This window comes from Pogoniulus pusillus, chromosome 7, assembly GCF_015220805.1.
Source record: "Pogoniulus pusillus isolate bPogPus1 chromosome 7, bPogPus1.pri, whole genome shotgun sequence".
In the NCBI taxonomy this organism is placed as follows: Eukaryota; Metazoa; Chordata; class Aves; order Piciformes; family Lybiidae; genus Pogoniulus; species Pogoniulus pusillus.
Genome location: NC_087270.1, coordinates 36,655,259 through 36,679,041, shown reverse-complemented (window position 1 = coordinate 36,679,041; position 23,783 = coordinate 36,655,259). Strand labels below are relative to the sequence as shown.

Below are 23,783 nucleotides of genomic sequence, written 5' to 3'. Positions count from 1 at the left end.
CTGGAACATGGTCATAAGGTCTCCCCTGAGCCTTTTTTCCCTCAAGGACCACTCACTCATGTTTTAGTTCTTACACAGCAAAACTCCATTTCATATGGGTACTCTTACACCAAACCCAGCAGCTCCTCTGGGTAACGTGTCCCTTCTGGACAGCCAGTCAACAGTGATACAACAGAGCAACCAGAAACCTAGGCACTTCACTTTGATACCTGCCAAAACTCCATGCCTATCTCAGCCACTGTGTGTCTACATCAACCTTCCAGCCAGAACCCACATCGCTCAACAGAAACATCTCCTGAGCACATCTGCACACAGGAGACAAACTCTTCCTTGACTAACCCCACCAAAACCAGAGCCTGGCTCACCACTCCCTGCTGCTCCCACCATTTCTCTAACCACCTTCCCCAGCGGTACATCAACCACTGCAGACCTGAACACCACAACTGGAAGCAGCTCTCTCACACCAGTTTCACCAAGGCTAACTGCTGACTTCATAAAACTAATCCTCTTGTCCAGAAAGCCACAAGGGCTCTCTGGAATCATCACAGAAGTCTGGGTTGGAAGAGACCTTTAAAGGCCATCTAGTCCAACCCACCTGCACTAAGCAAGAACACAATCAGCTAGAGCAGACTGCTTAGAATCCCATCCAGACTCATCTGGAATGTTTCAAGGATGGGACTTCTACCACCTCTAGGCAACATAAGTCAGTATCTCACCACTCTTAGTGTAAACAATTTCTTCCTTGCATCTAATCTGAATCACCTGTCTTACAGTTTAAAGGTCATCTAATCCCACCCCAAAGCACCACTGTAAACTACAACTCAGTGTGATTTCCTACAGCAACCCCAAATTCTCCACGTACACACTGCCCCTCTTCTCATCTTTGTTCCTTGCTGTGATTTCTGCATGCAAGCCCCATGCCAGAACTGCAGACAAGGATACCTGGCAGTATGACAAACACACCTGTCCTCCTCCCACAGTGTTCTTCATCATCCCTCCTAGCTCTGCATCTGAAAGTTATCAGAAGTCTCTTTGTACCTAAGCACACATCTGAAATCATTAAGGTTGGAAAAGACCTCTAAGATCATCAACTGTTTTTCAGGTGCACACACACGACCTGTGTTTGTGCTTCTGTGAGTGGAAAGGATTTCTGAGTTGTGTTGCCATTGATGCACCCATAGCAGGGCGTTATCTGCACCCTGTGTGACAATAGGCAAGTGGGTGTTAGCTGACAGCAACAGCAAGAACAGCAAATTCTAACTGTTGTGATAATAAATGGCATGCTGACCTTTATTAGCTACCCAGAGATCAGCACCAGCCCACCCATAAACAAACTGCATCCTCTGGAAGATCAGGATAAACATCCCTTTGTTTATACTGAGCCATAAGTGTTTATATTGGTTCACATCTCAGCTGAGCAATTCTTCTTGGGACAGCTGGGATCAGAACAGAGTTGCTTAAGGCTGCAAATTCAGCTACAGCTTTGTGCACTGTAATGTCTCCTCCCAAAGAACAAGCAACGGGACAAGAGGAAACGGCCTCAAGTTGTGCCAGGAGGAGTTTAGGTTGGACATGAGGAATAATTTCATCCTCAAAAGGATTGTCAAGGCCTGGAACAGGCTGTCAAGATCAGTGGTGGAGTGCCCATCCCCAGAGATGTTTAAAGGCCATGTAGATGTGGTGCTGAGGGACATGGTTTAGTGGAGACCTGGCAGTGCTGGGTTAATGGTTAGACTCAGTGACATTAAAATGTCTCTTCCAACTAAAAGAATTTAGTGATCCTATGAAATGAGCTTGCACTGAAATAAAAATACCTGTTTGCAGCTGGTAAGATGCAAAGGTAACTGTAACAACCTTTACCAGCACTCATCTGGTTTCCATGGCATTACAAGTACATGCTGGAACTTCTTCATTTTTACTTCTCAAAAAGCTAAAAATAGCACAGCTTGCTGGCAAAATACAGGCAGCAAAATGCAGCTTAGATTGATTCATAGATTCACAGAATGGGTTGGGTTGGAAGGGACCTTAAAGACTATATAGCTCCAACTTCCTTGCTGTAACCTGGGGTACCAGGTTGCTCAGGGACTCATCCAACCCAGCCTTGAATATCTCCAAGGAGAGGGCATCCATGACCTCCTTGGGCAGCCTGCTCCACTGTCTCACCATCCTCACTGCAAAGAATTTCTTCCTAACATCCAGCCTAAATCTCAAGCTTAAATCCATTCCCTCTTGTCCTATCACTACAAACCTTTCTTAGAGGATGATGGTGTTGGTGCAAGGGGAGTAATGCAAACTCTCATCCCTAGACCTAGAACCTTCAGCATGAAAACTAGGAAACACTGATTTCTTCACTCTTAAGTTCTAAATCATTTTAGTTTTCCATAAATATGCATTACCCCCACTCAAAGTATATATTAGCTTGAGCAAATTCAGGGAGCAGCATATCCACCCACTTAGAACTACCCTGATCAACAGCAAAAGACATTAAGTGCTGGCATAGCTTTTAAACCACAGCACTAAGAACATTTTCATTTCCAGGTGCATGTATCAGACCTCTCTAAACCAGCAAGCACTCATCAATACTTACCAGGCAACCACCTGGTGAATAGCTTTGACCTGTTCTTAAACCCTGATGTCATCAGAGCCAGCACTGACCTCTCTGCAATGCAGCACCTTCCACAGCAAGGTCTGAATGATGCTGTTTTGTCAGCCCAAAGTATGGTACCTTCTGAACCTCAGTTTGAGCATGTAGCACTGGGACAAAACACGCAGTGCCTGAGGTGGCCGTTTCAGTCACCAACCATTCTGCTTCCCCTGAAGTTGGTGCTTTAGTAATTATTCTAACACCAACTTCCCAATTAAACCCAACCCATTTAACAGCTTAATTGGCATTTACAAAATATTGGTATTTATAAACCTGCTGCATGAATTGGATTTTTACCTTGAGTGAATGAGGGAGCTTTGGTAGCTTTTAAGCATCCATCCTAGCATGGGAATTAACAGTTATCTGATCTGTACCTCTATTTCATTAATAAACCATAGCATCTCTCTCAGATCTGGCCTACAGCCAGTAACAGTCCCTCTGCCTGCAGAACAGAACTCTGGAGAAGGAACTAGGAGTGCTGGTGGTGACATCTGGAGTACTGGGTCCAGTTCCAGGCTCCCCATTTCAAGAGAGACAGGAAACTGCTGGAGAGAATCCAGTGAAGGCTGCAAAGACGCTGAAGGGATTGGAGTATCTCTCTGATGAGGAAAGGCTGAGACCTGGGGCTGTTTAGTCTGGAGAAGAGCAGACAGAGGGCAACTTCTCAATGCTGAGCAATATCTAAAGGGCATGGGGGCAAAAGGATGGGCCCAGACTCTTTTCAGTGGTTCCCAGCAATAGGACAAGGGGCAATGGGCACAAACTGGAACCCAGGGAGTTCCATCTGAATGCAAGGAGAAAATTCTTTCCTGTAAGGCTGACCAGAGAGGTTGTGGAGTCTCCTTCTCTAGAAGGATTCCAAACCCACCTGGACATGGCATTCACATGCAACCTGCTCTAGGTGACCCTATTTATCAAAGGAGTTGGATAAGCTGATCCCTAGAGGTCCCTTCCAACCCTTACCATGCTGAGCCTTGGCGATTCTGTCCCAAAACCTGTTCTCTGCTTATTTTATTGGACTGCTGAAAGGGTGACACCAGTGCAACAATCATTTTTGCAGTCAGGAGGTGGCTGGAAGGCAGCCCACGGCACAAGAAGAATTCCATACTCTGAGCTCTTGCCTCTCCAAGCATTTCTTTGAGCTACTTGACGTTTCAGACACGTACATACTAAATTTCCCTTTTGAGAACTGCCAGATTTAAGCCCTCGTTAAATCATGGCATTTTAAACTCCCCATTAAAATTCAAAGCTTCTTCAGACTGAGCAGGAAAGAAGGGTTTTGAGAGCGGTAAAACGCACACAAGGTTAAGGTGAGGACTCCGAGCAGCTGCCTGTGGAAAGGGAGGAAGGAGATGGAACATTTCTCCCCACACTTTCAATCCCACTGCAGCATCCTACCCATCAGCCTGGCTCCTGAGATCTCAGGGACTCAAGTGACTTGTTCTGGTTTGAAAACAAAGTGTGACCAAATCACTTTCCTTTAGTCACATGTGGGTAGGATCTGGAGTCAGGTTTTTCAGTCATGATGTCCTTGTATGTAAAACCCCTTTCCCCTCAGAGCACCATGCAAGGTGAATTTACCTGTCGATAGGTTACTTCATACTAAAGCTCCATTTTCAGTTTGTTTAGCAGAGTGTTTAGTATTTCTCTGTGTGCAGAACAGTTGTCCAGGGTTGTGGTTGAGGCCCTGTCCCTGGCAACATTCATGATCAGATCTGACAAGGCTCTGGGCAGCCTGATCTAGTTGGAGGTGTCCCTGCTCACTGCAAAGGGGTGGACAAGATGATCTTTGAGGGTCCCTTCCAACCTAAGGCAATCTGTGAACAGCATAATGAACCCAGAAAAACCCACTCCAGCCTCCATCCAGAGCAGGAAGCTCCAGAGGAGTAGCTGCTGACACTGCTGGGCACAGAAACTCACTGGGTCCACGCCAGCTAGGTACCAGAGCCTTCAGCAACCCCAGCGTCAGAGAACAGTTAATGGTTTCCTTCTGTTCTAAATGGAGCTTAATATGAAGTGCACCCAGCAGCAAGTCATTTCACATTGCTGTAACTGGCTAAAAACACCCAAAAGGACTAGAGTGTGAGGGCTTTCCTCAGTTTGGGTCTTCTGAGCATTCCCTTCTTCCCCTCTTTCAATTTGCATCAAAACGTTCACACAAACAGCTCTCTTTGGTTATTAGTGTATTAAAATCTGAGGGTTTAAACAATAGTTTGAGATCTATGGAAGTGTCAGAGCAGAGAGGTACTGTGAGCAGACACCACAGTAACGACTTCAAGCTTGTTAGACGCATTCAGGATTTAGCGAAGCAGCTTATTTGATGTGTTACATTTTGCTTCACCCCCCGTGCAGTGCCAAGCATCCCAGAGACAAGCCATGCACAGAACCACAGCATGCAAATCAAGCACCCCCCACCCCCCCACCAAGCCGGGGCTTGGGGACAGCAGGGTTAATCTGTAAGACATGAAACATTCAGCATGCTATCAGCCAACCTTCTCCACAGACTTTACAAACAGGAGGGCTTTCAGGTTTGCAACACAGTGGCCAATGCAAACAGCATGCAGGAGAGGCAGAGGAAGGGGGCAGAAGCACTAACACCAGGTTCAGAACCATGACTCAAGCTTTAGGGCTGCGTGAAACAAGCAGTTGGGTTTGCTTTTTAATTAAGGTTGTTTTGCAGCGTGGGTTAGGAGAGGAGAGAGCAGCTTTAGAACAACCAGCAGTGGTTCTTACCTTCTGGAGTTGGAGTGCAACCCAAAAAAAGGAGAGAAACACCCCTTTAAAAACTTGAGCAAAACAATTATCTGATCGTTAATGTCGAACCCTCCCCCCAGCCACCAGAACCACAGCGAAAAGGTTTTGAGCTCTGCAGCAACACTAGGAGCAGCTTTTTAACCAAGGGGACAGGAGGGAGGAAGATGGAGACCTGGCAGATTTTGTCAGGCTCTTTTCAAAAGGAGCTAACAACCCCAAGCAGCCTTAAGTGTGTTCTTTTCACCCCTCACCAGTGCCCCATAGCGTCCCCTACAGGCGACCCCCCCCCTCAGCATCCCCTACAGGCGACCCCCCCCCTCAGCATCCCCTACAGGCGACCCCCCCCCCTCAGCGACCCCCCCTCAGCATCCCCTACAGGCAAACTTAAATGTGGACAGCGAAGAGGGTCGAGAAATGGCTGAAGGACAGAGCTCAAACACTTGTGATCAGTGGTGCAGCCTAGTTGGAGGCCTGCATCTCATGGTGCTCCCCAGGGGTCAGGACTGGGTCCAGTATTGTTCAACACCTTCAAGAGCCTGGGTGAAGGGACAGAGTGAAGCCTCAGGCAGTTTGAGGATACCAAACTGGGAGAGGTGGCTGACACCAGGTCAGGCTGTGCTGCCATTCAGTGAGACCCAGACAGGCTGCAGAGTTGGAGAGGAATCTCATGAAGCTTAACAAGCACAAGTATAGGGTCCTGCACCTGAGGGAGAAGTAACCCCCTGCACCAGGACAGGTTAGGGGTTGGCCTGATAGAAAGCAGCTCCCTGGAGGAGGACCTAGGAGTGCTAGGGGACAACAAGTTGCCCATAAACCAACAATGTGCCTGCACAGCCAAGGCCAATCCTGGGGTGCATTCAGAAGAGTATGGCCAGCAGGTCACAGGAGATCCTCCTCCTTTAGTCTTCCTTAGCAAGGCCATATCTGGAGTCCTTTGATCCAGTTCTGGGCTTCCCAATTCATGACAGACAGCAGAGGCTACAAAGATGCATCTCCAAGGAGGAAAGGCTGAGATACCTGGGGCTGTTTAGCTTGGAGAAGAGCAGACTGGGAGAGGGATCTTTATGGTGCTTAGCAATATCTAAAGAGCAGGAGTCAAGAAGATGGGGCCAAACTCATTTCACTGGTGCCCAGTAACAGAACAAGGGGTAAGGGATGTAAAAGGGAACCCAGGAGACTGCAGCTGAAAATAAGGAGAATCTACTTGCCTGTGAGAGTGCTGGAGCCCTGGCCCAGGCTGCCTTCCCTGAAGTGATTCCTAACCCACCCAGACATTGTCACCCTGGGAACCCTGCAGTGGGTGACCTTGCTTTACTAATGGGCTGCCCAGGGAGGTGGTGGAGTCACCATCCCTGGAGGTGTTCAATAAAAGCCTGGATGAGGCATTTAGTGCCATGGTCTAGATGATTGAATAGGGCAGGGTGCTAGGTTGGACTGGATGATCTTGGAGGTCTCTTCCAACTTGGTTGATTCTGTGATAAGGTGGTTGGACCAGATGTTCCCCAGGGACTCCTTCCAACCCCCACCATGCTAGAACTTTGAAATGTACTGCTGCAGAGAGAGCATGAGCAGGAGAAGGTTCCTATTGTGGTTACCTACAGGCCTAAGCCATGTGTAGCTGCAAACTTTCTACACCAGTCTATGCAGAAAGATGTCTTTTTGGCAACCCCTGTGTCCTGCCCTCCTCACTGTGCCACATCACAGCTATCAGCAGGCACATCATCAATATTTATTTTAGGAAGTTCTGAAAAGCTTTCCATGAGTAAATTAACACTCTAAATAAACCAAGCATGCCAAATCTGCTGCCTGCCAACACTCAATGGCTGCAAAAACAACTCCTGCCAGCAATCCTTCCCAACAGGGTCCTGCAGCACAGGGCAGGTGAAGGGCTGTGACACCTAAGCCTCAGCTCTTGTCAGCAAAATGATTCTTCTTGTTCTCAGATGCAAACAGAAGCCTTTAGGGAAGGCTGTATGGGCACAGCTGATACATACTGAAAGGAGTTGCCTGGCAGATTTCTCTCTCCAGTTCCCCTGAGGTCATGTCCCACAGCACTGCACTTGCTGCTCACGCCTCCAAAAAACCTCCTGCATAGAGCTCCAGACAGTCAACACAATGCACAAAGAAAAACCTGTTGATGCTATGGGTTACAGCCTTTGCCCCTAAAAACCATCTATTAACAGTCAAGAAGAGACATGGCTGGCAAAGGTGAGAATGCTGTACCAACACAAGTGTCCACTTGAAGATGCTTTGCTGTAGGAACATCCTGAAGCACCTCAGATAGGTCTTCCTAGCTGTTCCTTACTGCCACAAGGCTCCCTAAATGGCAGGGGCAGGAAAAGAAGCTTGAAATTTGCTTTCCCCACTTAGGCTGCAGTTTCCCAGCTTTCTGCTGCCAAAGTCAGCAGAAAGGCAAACACAAAGCAGGTCCCATCATTACCTCAAGACTTCTCACAAACCCTGCTTGACCAAGTATTTTTCAGCCAACAGCTCAGATGATCAGAGAACACCAAGGAAGCACTAAAGATGAGCTCAACAACATGCCAAGTGGCCTAAGGCGACTTTAAGAGTAACACCATGATGGCTGCTTTGCCTCATGCTGATTTCCTTCACCATTTGAGCTCTGTGTGGCATTTGACTCATCAGCAACAACACAGAGCTGCCAACAGAGAGACAAATTTCAAGCTGCCAGTGTGCAGACACTTGCTAAAAGGAGACAGCAAGCAGACTGCACAGCAAGAAGTTGCTCCTTAGCATTTTGAGTATAGACACCAAGGATGAAGGTAAAACTCTGGACATGCTTATTCCACAAGAAGTTCTTAAACAGTCTATCAGGATGATTCTGTGTATGACTCAAATGTGTCTAAAAGGTGGATAATGGCCTGCATTTGTTCCTCAACTACAAAGTCATGACCAGAGTCAGACTGAGCTAATGAAAGCTCTTCCTTTTGTGAAAGCAAATAGAAGTATCCAGAGCCATTATGGAGTTAGCTGTAGGGTTCAGTCTACACCCAGTATCCTCTGGACCTGTGAAAACACTGAAGAACCTACAGAGGAAGTGAGTTATCACAGCATCATAAAATCATTTTTGTTGGAAGAGACCTTAAGGTCGTTGAGTCCAACTGTTAACCCAGCACTGCCAGGTCACCACTAAACCATGTCCCTCAGCACCACATCTACATAGCCTTTAAACCCCTCCAAGGATGGGGACTCCACCACTGCCCTGGGCAGAAGTTGCAGGACTTGACAACATTTTGGGGGAAGAAATTGTACCTTGTGTCCAACTTAAACTTCCTGTGGTGCAACCTGAGACCATTTCCCCTTGTCCTACTGATCTGCCGGACTGTGTTAAGAGAAGGGGCATGAGGATGCTCAGAGGGCACCTCTACTGTGAGGACAGGCTGAAGGGGTTGGGGCTGTTCAGTCTGGAGAAGAGAAGGCTCCAAGCTGACCTCATTATGGCCTTCCAGTATCTGAAGTGGGCTACAAAAAAAGCTGAGGAGGGCCTTTTGAGGCTCTCGGGGAGTGACAGGACTGGGGGGAATGGAGCAAAGCTTGAGGGGGGAGATTCAGGCTGGACATGAGGAGGAAGCTCTTGAACATGAGAGTGGTGAGAGCCTGGAATGGGTTTCCCAGGGAGGTGGTTAATACCCCATCCCTGGAGGTGTTTAAGGCCAGTCTGGATGCTGCAGGCTCTGACCAGCCTGCTCTAGGCTAGGGTGTCCCTGGCCATGGCAGGAGAGTTGGAACTAGATGATCCCTGTGGTCCCTTCCAACCCTGACTGATTCTATGCTTTCAGGGAGGTAAAATTGTATTCTTGGACTCAATCCAAGCTCTGCAGTCTCACAGTAGCCTCAGATGAGCAAATAATCATGCTGAGTTATGCACAGCTGCCCTGCCAGGAAGGGGCAAGAGTGTGGCTCAGTCTATGTGCCATGCAGCCAGCAGCAAGAGTAAGAGGCTTGCCTGCTCTCTGCATGTCTTTTTCACTGTTGGATCATTTCAGCTTCCCCATTGTCCCACTTCTTTTTAACTCACAGACATGAGAATTGTGTTTTTCATTGGTACTCATCTAATTCTCTTCACCTAGATGAGATTTTTTTTTAGCCTGGGAGAGCTTTTTATTGTGTGGATCCATCACAGCTTTGAAGAGCAGCTTTCACAAAGAGTAAAGTCTTCTGTTATTGACAGGGGTGGTTTTCAGCAGGGAGAGGAAACTCTTTGTAAGAGATAATCTATCCTCACACCCAGTGCCAGTGGGACTCAATGCCAACTTCACCCTTTTGAAAATCATTCAAGAACTCTGCATCCTTTTCAGAACCTCCTTCCAGCCCTACCCTGCAGGGGTCATTGGGTTTGTTCAGCTTTTGATGAGGTGTTAAAAGGTACAATTCCCTAGCATCAAAACTGTTCAAAGAATAACTGCCCCAAGAGTCAAGGCACAGAGAAACTTAGCTCTGAACCTCATCTGATTTCCCAGCTCTACAACAGAAAAGAAAATCAAAGTACTTCAGACCAGCTGGGAAATTTTAGTGGCAAAGCCTTCTGCCAAGAATGAGGAGAGATTACTTCCTTGGTCCTTAACTAGGAGATGCAAGAACATCCTCTAGCAGTTAGCAGCTTCTCTCTTTGTGCAGTTATCACCTTGCCCAGACTCTAGCCTGACCTCTGCTCATATTTCTGAGACAAGTCAACAAGAGAGCAGTTTGCCTTTTAAGTTCATCCTCTCTCCTCCTGCAAGAGAGTGACCAAGTATAGAGATGCAAGATCCTCATCTCACAACTCATAAGCTGCTGCAGGAGTGACAGAAATGCAGCACTGCTCTGAACTAGGCAGAAGCTAAGACCTCCAGAAGAAGGGAATCAGAACCTGTGGCAGTCCTCATCACTCAGAAAGACAAACTGTTCACATTATTGGATTAGACAACAAGTTAAGTGCAGAAATGCAGCAGGTATTTGATTTTCAACTAGCAAGAGAGGGAAACTATAGGAAATCACCTAGGAAATCTTAGGGAAGCCTAAAACTGCAGTGCTGGCAGCTCATTTCAACAAGTGCCACATTGAGCAGCTCAGCCCTTTTCACACAACCATCTTCTTGTCTGGAAACAAGAGAAGGGCAACGAAGCTGGTGAGAGGCCTGGAACACAAGGCCTAGGAGGAGAGGCTGAGGGAGCTGGGGGTGTGCAGCCTGCCAAAGAGGAGTCTCAGGGCTGACCTCATTGCTGTCTACAACTCCCTGAAGGGAGGCTGTAGCCAGGTGGGGTCGGTCTCTTCTGCCAGGCAACCAGCAACAGAACAAGGGGACAGAGTCTCAAGTTGTGTCAGGGGAGGTCTAGGCTGGATGTTAGGAGGAAGTTGTTGCCAGAGAGAGTGATTGGCATTGGAATGGGCTGCCCAGGGAGGTGCTGGAGTCGCTGTGCCTGGAGGTGTTGAAGCCAAGCCTGGCTGAGGCACTTAGTGCCACGGTCTGGTTGATGGCCAGAACTGGGTGCTATGTTGGAGTCAATGATCTTAGAGGTCTCTTCCAACCTGGTTGATTCTATGATGTCCTGAGCATGGACTTGTGCTTCTCTTTGGCACGTCAATTAGCCACTGCCTGGAGAGCAGCTAAAAGTTGAAACAGAACTGTTCATGATACACACTTTTGGTCATATTTGGACTAGTGGTCAGGGGACTCTGGCTTCTCTATTTCTTTTCTTTCCCCAGTGTGGTTTAAGAGTTTCTTGTGGTTTGTTAGTACTGCCACAAACAGTTGAAATAAAAGCACCCAGAACACCAAATCTGTTTTCATTTTCACCAACACTGAGCTAGTGTTGAGATGCATTTCCTTGCTGACATTCAGCACTGAATTTGGGCAGAGGTTCACAAGCCAGCAGTGTGCTCTTATGACCAAGAATGCCAACAGTGTTCTGAATGCATTAAGAACGCAGCCAGCAGGTCCAGGAAGGTTCTTTTCCCTCTCAACTCTGTACTAGTGAGGCCACATCTGCAGTACTGGGTGCACTTCAAGAGAGATAGGGAACTACTGGAGAGAGTCCAGCAGAGGCTATAAAGACAGCAAGAGGACTGGGGCTTCTCTGACAAGGAAAGGCTGAGAGACCTGGAGCTATTTAGCCTAGACAAGAGCAGACAGAGGGGATTCTCTCAACGCTGATCAATAGCTAAAGGGTGGGGGGCAAGAGGATGGGGCCAGACTCTTTTCAGTGGTGCCCAGCAAAAAGCAGAACCCAGGAGGTTCCATCTGAACACGATGAAGAATGTGTTTCCTCTGAATGTGCCAGAGTGCTGGACCAGGCTGCCCAGAGAGCCTGTAGAGTCCTCTGCCCTAGAGAGACTTCAAACTCACCTGAACATTGCAGTCCTGGGCAATGGCCTCTGGATGATCCTGCTCTAGCAGGGAAGTTGGGCTTAGATGATCTCCAGAGATCCCTTCTGACCCTCACCAAGCTGAGGTTGTGGTATTTTACATGGTGTCCCAAGTAAAATTCATTAAAAGCTATACCTCACAGAAAAGGCTACCAAAGAAGTCCTTCCAAGATGCAAACTCTTCAGGTACTCTTCAATTGATTTTAATATACTCAAGAGGATTAACGAAATCCAATGGCAAGTTAATAGCTTTTATTTTAAAAGCCACTGATCATCAAGCAAATGATTCTCTGTTGCTAACTCTTGGTGTCCATCTACACGAGCTGAGGGAGTTTCTGCAGCTGGTGTTGGCTGGCTTCACACTAATGCACCTTAGTGTTCCCCCTGCTCTTCAAAGCCTCACCTGGCAGCACAAGACAACATCCTCAGGCTTCACCAGGCTACAGGCACAAGACAATACAAGGATGTTGGCTAAATCTTAGACTCAGATTTGGTTACACTGCCAGTTCATTGAGCATTTACCCACATTTCTGCAGTGACCTGTAGGCAGGAACTGCTCTCAGAGGATTAGAGCAGCCTGTCCAAAGAGGCAAATCAAGGAAATTGGGATGACAGATCACGCACAAATATCATCTAGCTTCGAGGTGCCCTAAGTCTCAAACTGTCATAGCAGAGCACTGATCCTGGGCTGACCTTTAAAAATCTCATGATTAAAATCACTTGACTGATAGGATAGAATTATAAATACAAGCAAGGTAATCACCCAGTGTTGCTACAAAGCCCCTTCATCTCAGACACCTTGTTCAAAGAACAGTCAGGTTGTCCTGCAGGTAGCAGAAATCAATGTTCCCTTCCCCACCCCCACCCAACCTCCACCTACACTCCTCTTCCCTGCCACCCTTCCTCCCTGCAGTTCTGAATCCTCTACAGGGCTTCAAGTCCTCTTTCAACATGTCCTCAAGCAGTTGCCAAGGGGCAGCACATGCCAGGAAGCAGAGCAATAAGGAGGTGGACTGGTTGCACAGCCAAACAAAACACAAACTGACTGCAGGCCGTGAGCTGGGCCCCCTATTTTTGCCTCAGTTCAACATAGCTATAGGAAAGTCCCTTCTAAAACTATTTGTTTTCTGGAAATGAGAGGTTTAGAAGAGATGGATGTAGCTAGCTACTTGTCACAGTAAATGGCAAATTAAAAACACCCCAACACACACTCTCCAAACTGAGAGTTTAAAGACTGTGTGGTTTGTGGAAAGAGTTTATCAACAAATCAAATTGCATTGAGAAAAATAGAAAACTACAAACACCTTGGCACAAGCTAGCAGGAGTTTATGTCTTGCCTACAGACTTATACACCACTAACAGACCAAGGCAAGAGTCTTTGCCATGGTCTCCTCCCAGGACCTTCACATTGCAGATGATGCCAAGCTAGGAGCAGGTATGGATCTGATGGAGGGTAGGAGAGCCCTGAAGAGGGACCTGGACAGGGTGGATGGGTGGGCAGAGGGCAATGGGATGAGATTGAACAAGGCCAAGAGTAGGGTTTAATAATTTGGCTACAACAACCCCAAGCAGCACTACAGGCTGGGTACAGAGTGGCTGAGAGCAGCCAGGCAGAGAGGGACTTGTGGGTGCTGGTAGAGAGTAGCTTAAGATGAGCCAGCAGTGTGCCCAGGTGGGCAGGAGAGCCAATGGCATCCTGGCCTGCATAAGGAACAGTGTGGCCAGCAGGACAAGGGAGGTTATTCTGCCCCTGGACTCAGCACTGCTCAGGCCACACCTTGAGTATTGTGTCCAGTTCTGAACTCCTAAATTTATAAGAGATGTTGAGGTACTGGAATGTGTCCAGAGAAGGGTGACAAAGCTGGTGAGGAGCCTGGAGCACAGCCCTGTGAGGAGAGGCTGAGGCAGCTGGGGGTGTGCAGCCTGCAGAAGAGGAGGCTCAGGGCTGACCTCATTGCTGTCTACAACTCCCTGAAGGGAGGCTGTAGCCAGGTGGGGTTGGTCTCTTCTGCCAGGCAAGCAGCAACAGAACAAGGGGACACAGTCAGGAGTTGTGGCAGGGGAGATCTAGGCTGGATGTTAGGAGGAAGTTGTTGTCAGAGAGAGTGATTGGCATTGGAATGGGCTGCCCAGGGAGGTGGAGTCGCTGTGCCTGGAGGTGTTGGAAGCAAAGCCTGGCTGAGGCAATTAGTGCCATGGTCTGGTTGATTGGACAGGGCTGGGTACTAGGTCAGGCTGGATGTTCTTGGAGCTCTCTTCCAACCTGGTTGATTCTATAGGAGGACTGAAAAAAATACAGTGAGCTCAAGATGTTCCTTTGTCAGCTATTCTCTTCTCTAACATCATTTTTCCTCCAAGAAATGCTGAATTGTGTTATTCAGTCTTGTTGCAGGCACAGACCTAACAGAAGCCCAGTCTGGCCACAAACATATTACAGGCACTAACAACCTGAACTGCTTAAAGAACTGACAACCTTTCAAGTATTAATCTAAACAAATCTTTGTTTCATGAAGTGCTCTAGGTTTAAAGGAGGCCTTTTAAATGTTACTTAGTCCAACCTCCCTGCAGGCAGAAGGGCATCTTCTACTAGACTGGTTGCTCAGAGTCCTGTCTAACCCAGCCTGGAACGTTATCAGGAATGGGACATCTACCATCTCATCTAGGGCAGCTCTCACCATCCTTCTCTCTAGTCTGAATCTCCCCTCTTTTAGCTTAAAACGATTATCCCTTGTCCTGTCACAATAGGCCCTACTAAAGTCTGTCCTCAGCTTTCCTAGAGGCCCTGTTAAGTACTAAAAAGCTGCAAGGTGGTCTTGCTGGAGCCTTCTCTTCAAGCTGAATCATCCCAACTGTTCTCACAGCAGAGGGGTTACAGCCCCTGGATTATTTTTGTGGCCAAACACTCCAAACAGGTCCATGTCTCTCTTTCCCAACAGGTCCATGTCTGTCTTGTGCTGACGACCTCAGGGCTCCATGGACACAGCACTGCAGGTGAGGCCTGAGCAGAGCAGAGGGGCAGAATCCTCTCCCTTGACCTACTGGCCACATTGATTTGGATACGCCCAAGAGATGGTTGGCTGCTGGGCTGCAAGTCCACAATCTAACAGTCAAAAGGGAAAGAGTACTACATCCTAGGGTGGCTAAGCCAGCAAGATGGACAGAGCTAGAGAAATTGAGTTTCCCATCCAACTGCTCCCACAAACATCTGGGGTTTAAGATCCTGAAGAGTTTGTGCTGTCCTGAACTTGGAGAGGAAAGCAAACTATTTAGCCTGACCTGATAAGTCCTCAAATCAACTTTAAAAGACATCCTTGAGGTTAAAAAGTTTATATGGCACCATGGCATTTCTGTTCCGATTTGTGGTGTCTATTCAGTCCATAAATCTGGCCTGGCTAGGCAGGGACTGGATCTGTCACATCACATCTGAGTTCCTCTCCAAGGCTCTACCCCAGAAAAGAGCAATGTGAACTGCTAAAATGATTCCCCACATGAAAGTGCTGGACTTGTGCCTTACCACCAGTACTGACAACTGCATTTCTAGCCTTGGGTGCACACATGGGGCTGGCAAGCACAGTTGCCATTTATGAATTTGATTTTAGTGAATTATCAGCATTTAACACAATACTGAAGCTGCCCTAAGGCTGGAAAAGCTTTGATCTGACTGAATGGAGCACTGCCCCAAAGCAAAGTGTGTCATCAGGGCAGGATCTAAACCACACTTTGGTCACCTCCCTAACAGCTGTATGAGTCTATTTGGCTTCCTTGCTTTTAAAACCCACATTTCCAAAAACCAAATAACTTTTGTGTTGTTCACAGCTTGTTCTCAATAGCAGAATTTCCACACTTGGGCCCTGCAGTACTTTCTCCAAAGCCAACAGTGGAAAATATAATTAAGTTGAATTCAGGATGCCTGCTTGATTTCAAAACAGATGAGCTGGCACATCCAATACTCTTTATCCCCCTCCCTTCTCCTTTGTTCTTAGAAAACAGAAGTATAAATATGCTGTACTTGGTAGGGATATGTGCTGGTTTGATCCACATCTCAGCAAACACATCTCTGGTGGGGACAGTCTTTTTAGCAGGGTCTGTTGTGACAGGACAAGGAGTGGTGGTTTTCAACTAAACAGATAGAAGGAAAAAATTATACACTAAGGATGGCAGGACACTGGACCAGGATGCCCAAACAGGTGACCCCATTCCTGGAATCATTCCAGATCTGGTCAGACAATGCTCTGCTTAGTTTATGCTAGAGGTTAGGAAGAAGTTCTACACAGAAAGACAGACTGGCATTGGAAAGGGCTGCTCAGGGAGGTGGTCGAGTCACCATCCCTGTAGATGTTTAAGGGGAGGCTGGATGAGGCACTTAGTGCCATAGGTTAGCTAATTAGAAGTGATAGGTTGGACTCAACGATCCCTGAGGTCCTTTCCAACCTGATTCTGTGAGGATGCCCCTGCTGACTGCAGAGGAATTGGACTAGATCATCTTTAAAGGTCCTTTCCAAACCAAAACATTCTATGATCTCTAGGGGATACATGTGAGCATGGACTCAAGAATTAAGCAGTTCCAGAGCTGCCAACCACATTGCTCTGTTTCCAAAGCAGATCAGCACCATCCAGGCTGGCATTCTCTTCTGCCCAGCACACCAAACACTTGGTCTGCAAGTTGGGGGAGGGTAGAAATGGGAAGGTCTTTAAAACAGAACCACACACTGCTGCCAGAGAGGACTGAAGAAAAGAGCACAAAGCATAGTTTCCTAAATAAGGATTTGTAAGAGAGGTTGTTTTTTAACCCCCTGGATAGCTCTGGGTTATTTCCACTGAACTGACCATTCACTTTTTAATATTAAAGTAAGTTTACTTCAGTATCTAGAGCCTGAACCACCTGATCAGGTCTAGTTTATCTCAGGTAAGAGCTGCAGACCAAAGACATCCCTAGCATGAATTAAGTATGACTTTTGCATCTTGCCTGCCATTGGAATGGGCTGCCCAAGGAGGTGGTGGAGTCGCTGTCCCTGGAGGTGTTGAAGCAAAGCCTGGATGAGGCACTTAGTGCCATGGTCTAGTTGACTGGATAGGGCTGGGTGCTAGGATGGACTGGATGAGCTTGGAGGTCTCTTCCAACCTGTGTGATTCTATGACAGCCTGTTTGCAAATGGGACCTGGACTTCAATTCTGCAGGTTTGCAACATTTCAATCCCCAAGACACTTGAGAGGTGGAGGTTAAGAATAAGCCACAATAAAACTGTGTTTTACTGGTACAGAGACTTAACTCACCTGATCTCCTTAAGTCCTTCTTTCTGGATGACTTGAAGGATCTCTTTATGGCTCATAGGTGTATTAGGGTATTTCTCCAGGACCTGGAAAGCAAAAGCATATTAAGAGGAAGTTAATCATTTGCACTTTCATTTCAGCATTCAACTGCACAGAAAACTGCATTTCATGGTTTGGGCTTACTCCAAGGATACAGCCTTAGAGAAGGAAGAACTATTGTCCTTCTCACATCTCATCACCACCTCTTACACCTGGAGAACACAAGGAGCAAAGAGACTCCCTGGAGTCTCTTTTGAACTGGAGTTCAATTCTCACATTTCACTTGAAATGCACTGCCTCTAGGCCACACTTTTCAAAGATAAAATTAAGTGTTCCACAGTAGCTGAATGACTTCACAGCCATTGCCTTGACTAAGGAATGCTTCAAGAACTGCTGAGGTACAAAACTTCCACAACTAAAGTCCCTAAGGTTTGCCATGGTGAAACAATTGCTGATCAGTTTAGTCCTAAATATTGCAGAAGCTGGAAGAAATGTGGGATTCAACACTGCTAGGGTTCTTTGAAAGAAAACCTCTGCACAGAGCTCAGGATTAAACTCCTAAATACAGCAAATAAAAACACTTCCTACCTTGACTCTGTGCTCCTGCCACTTTCCCAGCCCATGCCAAGCACACCCCAGTGCCCCAGCATCACTCATCCCCTCTTCAAGAGGGCTAAAACAAAAAGAATCTTAGAAACATGGAAAGAATAAGGTTGGAAAAGACCTCCCAGATAGAGCGCAATGATGAACCCAGCACTGCCAGGTTACCACTAAACCATGTTCCTTGGTGCCATATCTATAAGCCTTGAAAACACTTTCAGGGACAGTGATTCTACCATCTTGGTGAAGCAAAAGTGGACTTCAGAAGAGCAGAGATGTCAGTCCCTACGTGTCAGATGGATATTTTAAGCAGTATTTGTGCTGAGAGGACAGGCAGGAAATGCCTCATTTCCTTCTTAATCATCCAATTTTGACCCACGTCCAGACATCAACCCTCGAGTCCCGACTTGGGTCTTTAACCAAACAACAAACCCATCAGTAAGTGAAGGATGAAAACCTACAAGTGACTGTGTAAAAAGAAATCAGCAGTTGGAATTGCTCTGCTCACAGAATCCCCAAACACCAGTACAGTGCAGGTTGGAAGGGGTCTCTGGAGATCACCTAAGCCAACCCTGCTTGAGAGAAGAGTCACCCCGAGCCAGTTGTCCAGGTGGCTTGGGAATCTCTCCAGAACAGGAGTATCAGCAACTGCTTTGGGAAACCTGGTCCAGGGCTCTGGCTTTCTCAGAGTAAAGAGGCTTCTTCCTCATGTTCAGATGTAATTGCCTGCATTCCAGTTCATGGCTGCTGATCTTTATCCCACAAGTGGCCACCACTGAAGAGAGTCTGCCCCATTAGAATCAACCAGGCTGGAAGAGACCTCCAAGCTCAGCCAGTCCAACCTAGCACCCAGCCCTGGCCAAGCAACCAGACCATGGCACTAAGTGCCTCAGCCAGGCTTGGCTTCAACACCTCCAGGCACAGAGACTCCAGCACCTCCCTGGGCAGCCCATTCCAATGCCAATCACTCTCTCTGACAACAACTTCCTCCTAACATCCAGCCTAGACCTCCCCTGCCACAACTTCACACTCTGTCCCCTTCTTCCCTTGCTGCTTGCCTGGCAGAAGAGCCCAACCCCACCTGGCTACAGCCTCCCTTCAGGCAGTTGTAGACAGCAATGAGGTCAGCCCTGAGCCTCCTCTTCTACAGGCTGCACATCCCCAGCCCTCTCAGCCTCTCCTCACAGGGCTGTGCTCCAGGCCCCTCACCAGCTTTGTCACCATTCTCTGGACACCTTCCAGCATCTCAACATCTCTCTTGAATTGAGGAGCCCAGAACTGGACACAGCACTCAAGGTGTGGCCTGACCAGTGCTGAGTACAGGGGCAGAATAACCTCCCTTGTCCTGCTGCCCACACTGCTCCTGAGCCAGCCCAGGATGCCACTGGATCTCCTGCCCACCTGGGCACACTGCTGGCTCCTCTTCAGCTATTCTCTACCAGCACTCCCAGGTCCCTCTCTGCCTGGCTGCTCTCCAGCCACTCTGTCCCCAGCTTATAGCACTGCTTGGGGTTGTTGTGGCCAAAGTGTAGAACCCTGCACTTGGCCTTGTTCAGTCTCATCCCATTGGCCTCTGCCCACCCATCCACCCTGGCAAGGTCCCTCTGCAGGGCTCTCCTACCCTCCAACAGATCCACACCTGCTCCTAGCTTGGTGTCATCTGCAAACTTACTGCTGCTGGACTCAATCCCCTGGTCCAAATCATCTATAAAGATACTGAACAAGACTGAGTCCAGCACTGATCCTATCAGAATACAACTGGCACACCTTGGTCTTTGACTGACTTTACAGAAGATTAGAAGCCAACAACCCAGTGACATTAAGCACAATGTTGCTTCATGAGGTTTCAGAATCACTGAATCATTGACTTTAGCATAATTTCACAACTGAATCATTGAGTTTAGAATCACTGAATCACTGTTTCCAACAAAAAAAAGAGGTCCAACCGTTAGCCCAACACTGCCAGGTCACCACTAAACCACGTCTCTCATTGCCACATCCACACAGCTTTTAAACTCCTGCAGAGATGGAGGCTGCTCTGAGAAGCCTTTTAAGGGCTTGAGAGCCCTGTGAGGAAAGAGTATTTCCCCACACCCAACCTGAACCTCCCCTGACACAACTTGAAGCCATTTCCTCATGTTCCTTGGGGAAAGAGATCAGCTCCCACCTCAGTAACCAGCTAATCCCGTACTGTAGGACTGAAGTTTGTCTTGTGGCAACCAATGCCACAGGTGGAACCCATAAAATGAACAGCTTTGGCTACACAGGTCCAAGATTAATTTGCCCTACCCTGCTAACACTTGTCACCTCATGCTCTGAGAGGCTTGTTTAATGCTACCTCTCAGCCTATTTAGATAAGCAAAGCAGTTCACATCTTCAGACACACTAATAACCCTCTGCTGTTCTACAAGCTGTTCCAGAAGAACCAGGTACAGGAATTAAAGAAGCTCTTCAAGAAAACCACCTTAAGTACCTTCTCCTCTCTTTTCTGGCCCTTTAATCCCCTATCAGATCTTTCACTCAAGTCTTTTTAGTTACTGTGTGTAAATAAAATCTACTCCTACTATCACAGGATTGGAGAGGCAATTTAAGAGGCAAGGTTGAACAACAAGTTCTGCGTGGGCCAGATCTGTGTCCTTGTGGCCAAGGTGGCCAATGGTCTCTTGGAGTTCACTGAAGAGAGTCTGACCAGCAGGTCAAAGGACGCTCTCCTACTCTTTTATTCTGCCCTAGGGAGGCCATCTCTACAATCCTGGGTCCAGTTCCTCCATTCAAGAGCGAAAGGGAAGTACTGCAGAGTCCAGTGGAGACTGAAGATGCTGAGGGAACTGGAGCTTCTCTGAGGAGGAAAGGCTGAGAGCCCTGGGGCTCTTAAGCCTAGAGCAGACAGAGGGAATCTTCTTAATGCTGATCAGTATCTGAGGAGAGGGGGGGGGGGGGGCAAGAGGATGGGGCCAGACTCTTTTCACTGGTGCCCAGCAACAGGATAAGGGGCAGTAGGCATAAACTGGAACCCAGGAGGTTCTACCTGAACACGAGGAAAAACTTCTTCCCTGTGAGAAGCACTGGAGCAAGCTACCCAGAGAGGTTGTAGACTCTCCTTTTATGAAGAGATTCCAAACCCACCTGAACATTACAATCCTGGACAACCTGTTGTGGGTGACCCTGCTTTACCATAGCAGATGAACTAGATGATCTTTAGATATCTCTTCCAACCTGCACCACGCTGGGATTTATAAACTACCTTTGTGTTATGCTCAGCATCAGTCAAGATGACTGCAGAGTACAAACTAGCAAGTGCCAATGCTGGGTAATGGCAAAGCCTTTGGTACTTGGCCTTGGCTCTCAGTACTGAAGTGTCAGTGTGCAATACAAGTGAAGCCATCACATTGGGATGGTGTCACTGATGCTCAAATTACAGCCCCTTAGGCACTCATCATTTTAGTTGGGTTGTTGCTTACACTATTTTTGTTATCTGATCCATATCTGTTCTCTGTTCCAGTACAAGCTGCTTTGCACCCTGAAGATGTTCTGCTTTCCACACAAAAAAACACACAACACAGGCTCACAGGATGTTAGGGGTTGGAAGGAAACCAAGGAGATAGAGTCCAACCTCCCTGCCAGAGCAGGACCACACAATCTAGCACAGATCACAGAGGAACACATCCAGACAGGCCTGGAAAGTCTCCAGAGAAAGAAACTCCACAACCTCTCTGGGGAGCCTGTGCCAGTGCTCTGGGACCCTTACAGTAAAGAAGTTCCCCCTTGTGTTGAGGTGGAACCTCCTGTGCTGCAGCTTACACCCATTGCTCCTTGTCCTATCCCAGGGAGCAGTGAGCAGAGCCTGTCTCCCCACCCCTCACCCCCAACCCTCAGATGTTTATAAACATTAAATCCTCTCTCAGTCTTCTCTTCCCCAGACTAAACAGCCCCAGGTCCCTCAGCCTCTCCTCATAAGCCATGCCCTCCAGTGCCCTATCATCCTCCTAGCCTTCCAGTGGACCCTCTCCAGCAGATCCCTGTCCCTCTTAAACTGAGGAGCTCAAAACTGAAGGCAATATTCAAGATGAGGTCTCAGCAGGGCAGAGTAGAGGGGCAGGAGAACCTCCCTTGATCTGCTGGACACACTCTGCTTAATACACCCCAGGATCCCATTTGCCTTCTTGGCCACAAGGGCACATTGCTGCGCCATGGATGTTCTCCCCCAGCACTCCCAGGTCCCTCTCCACAGGGCTGCTCTCCAGCAGTCACCTCCCAGCCTGTAATGCTGCAGTTTATTCTTCCTCCCCAGGTGCAGGACTCTGCACTTGTCCTTGTTGAACCTCATTTGCTTGCTCTGTGCCCAGCTCTCAGCCTGCCCAGGTCTCTCTGGATGGCTGCACAGCCTTCAGCTGGATCAGCCAAGCCTCCCAGCTTGGTGTCATCAGCAAACTTGCTGAGCAGACTCTGTCTGTCCCCTCAATGTCATAATCAGAAGCTACTTCCTGATTTTGCCTCTTCAGAGATTTCAAAGACTCTTAAAAGTGAAATGATAAAAGTAGGCAACTGTATCAAAAGGACCCAGAAAAGAGATGATGCCCTATGAGCATCAGCTTACCACACCAAAGTCCTCACCCTGCACCAGCCCAGCTTCCATTGGTGGAAATATTCTCATGATTTCCAATAAAACACATGGACAAAAAAGGGGTTTTCCACACTCTCCAGATACAGCTGATTTATAAAGCACTTGCAAGAGGGGAAGCTTGTGTCACACAAGCACACAGCAGAAGAAAGAAAAGGCTGTTTACAAAACAAAAGGGCAAGCCTGCAACTGCATCCAGCTGTTGGAGCAGACACCTGACATGCCTCTTTAGTAAGTTAGTGAGGGGGTGGTTTAGGTGTAGCAGAGACCAAATGCGAGTAACAGAGTATTGAGAGTTAGGGCTCTGACTGCAGGAAATCCTTGTGGTAAGAGCAGCCCTTACAAACAGAGAAGCCACCCTGGAACATGGGATAAGAGCAGGGAGATGCCAGAGTGAAAGATGGAAAGCAAATCTGACTACAGAAATTAAATTACTTCAAGGTTCATCTCTCTTCACAGAATGACAGCATGGTGGGGGGCTGCAAGAGACCTTTGGGGATCATCTCATCCAACCCCCTCTGCTAAAGCAGCATCGCCCACAGCAGGCTGCCCAGGATCCCAATGTCTAGGTGAGTTTGGAGTCTCTCCAGAGGAGGAGACTCCACAATCTCTTTGGGCAGCCTGACAATGCACTCCAGCATCCTCAGAGGAAAACAACATTCTTCCATTCAGGTGGGTTCCAGTGTGACTGCTGTCCCTTGTCCTGTTGCTGGGCACCACCAAAAAGAGTCTGACCCCATTCTCTTGACCCATGGCTCTCAATCAGCACTGATGAGAGTCCCCCCCAGTTTTTTTCCATGCTAAACAGCCCCAAGTCTCTCAGACTTTCCTTGCCAAAGAAGTGCTCCATCCCCTCAGCATCTTTGTAGCCTCTGCCAGACTCCCTCCAGTAGTTCCCCATCTCTTTTGAACTGGGGAGCCCAGAACTACATCCAGTACTCCAGAGGTGGTCTCATTAGGGCAGAGTAAAAGGGGAAGAGCATCTAACTTGGCCTGCTGGTCAGAGTCTTCTGAATGCAACCCCAATACACTTTTCTTATAGTTTGGCTAAGCTCAGATTCCATGTTCTGGTTCCAGGTTGAGCTATTACAACAGCATCCAGAGGAAATCTCATCTCTGGCCATCCTGCCTACCAGCATTCCTGATTTTAAGGGCAAAATGCAAAGACTCAAGGAGTCCCAACACAGAAACCTCCATTTCCACCACCTCCCAAACACAACAAGGTTTCACCCATACCCACAGGTCCTCTTAACCTTAAAGATCCAGATTTCTGCTACAGACCTGAACTTGCTGCTCAAGTCTGTGATGAGGACAACCAGGTCCCAACCAGCAAGACTAAGGAGGAGGAAGCACTGGGGTTGGAAGTGAACACAAAGAATGGGCATGCCAACACACATCTTCTCACAAGTGACCCAGCACACAGCAGGGAACAGCCTCCACCTCAGCTGCTAGACTTCAGAGGACCCACAGCAATGCTGTCAGTAAGGC

General features: G+C 47.9%; 1 protein-coding gene across 2 annotated transcripts in view; it reads right to left on the bottom strand.

Moving 5' to 3' along the window:
* Positions 1–23,783, bottom strand: part of ASXL2 (ASXL transcriptional regulator 2) — a 108,670-nt gene that overhangs the window by 59,666 nt on the left and 25,221 nt on the right. Inside the window, exon 2 of one of the 2 annotated variants that reach the window (XM_064146500.1) lies at positions 17,039–17,121. In XM_064146500.1, coding sequence (XP_064002570.1) covers positions 17,039–17,121 — 83 coding nt within the window. Of the gene's footprint in view, positions 1–1,117; positions 1,189–17,038; positions 17,122–23,783 lie in introns of those variants that run through there. The other variant, XM_064146501.1, reaches the window with a different exon arrangement.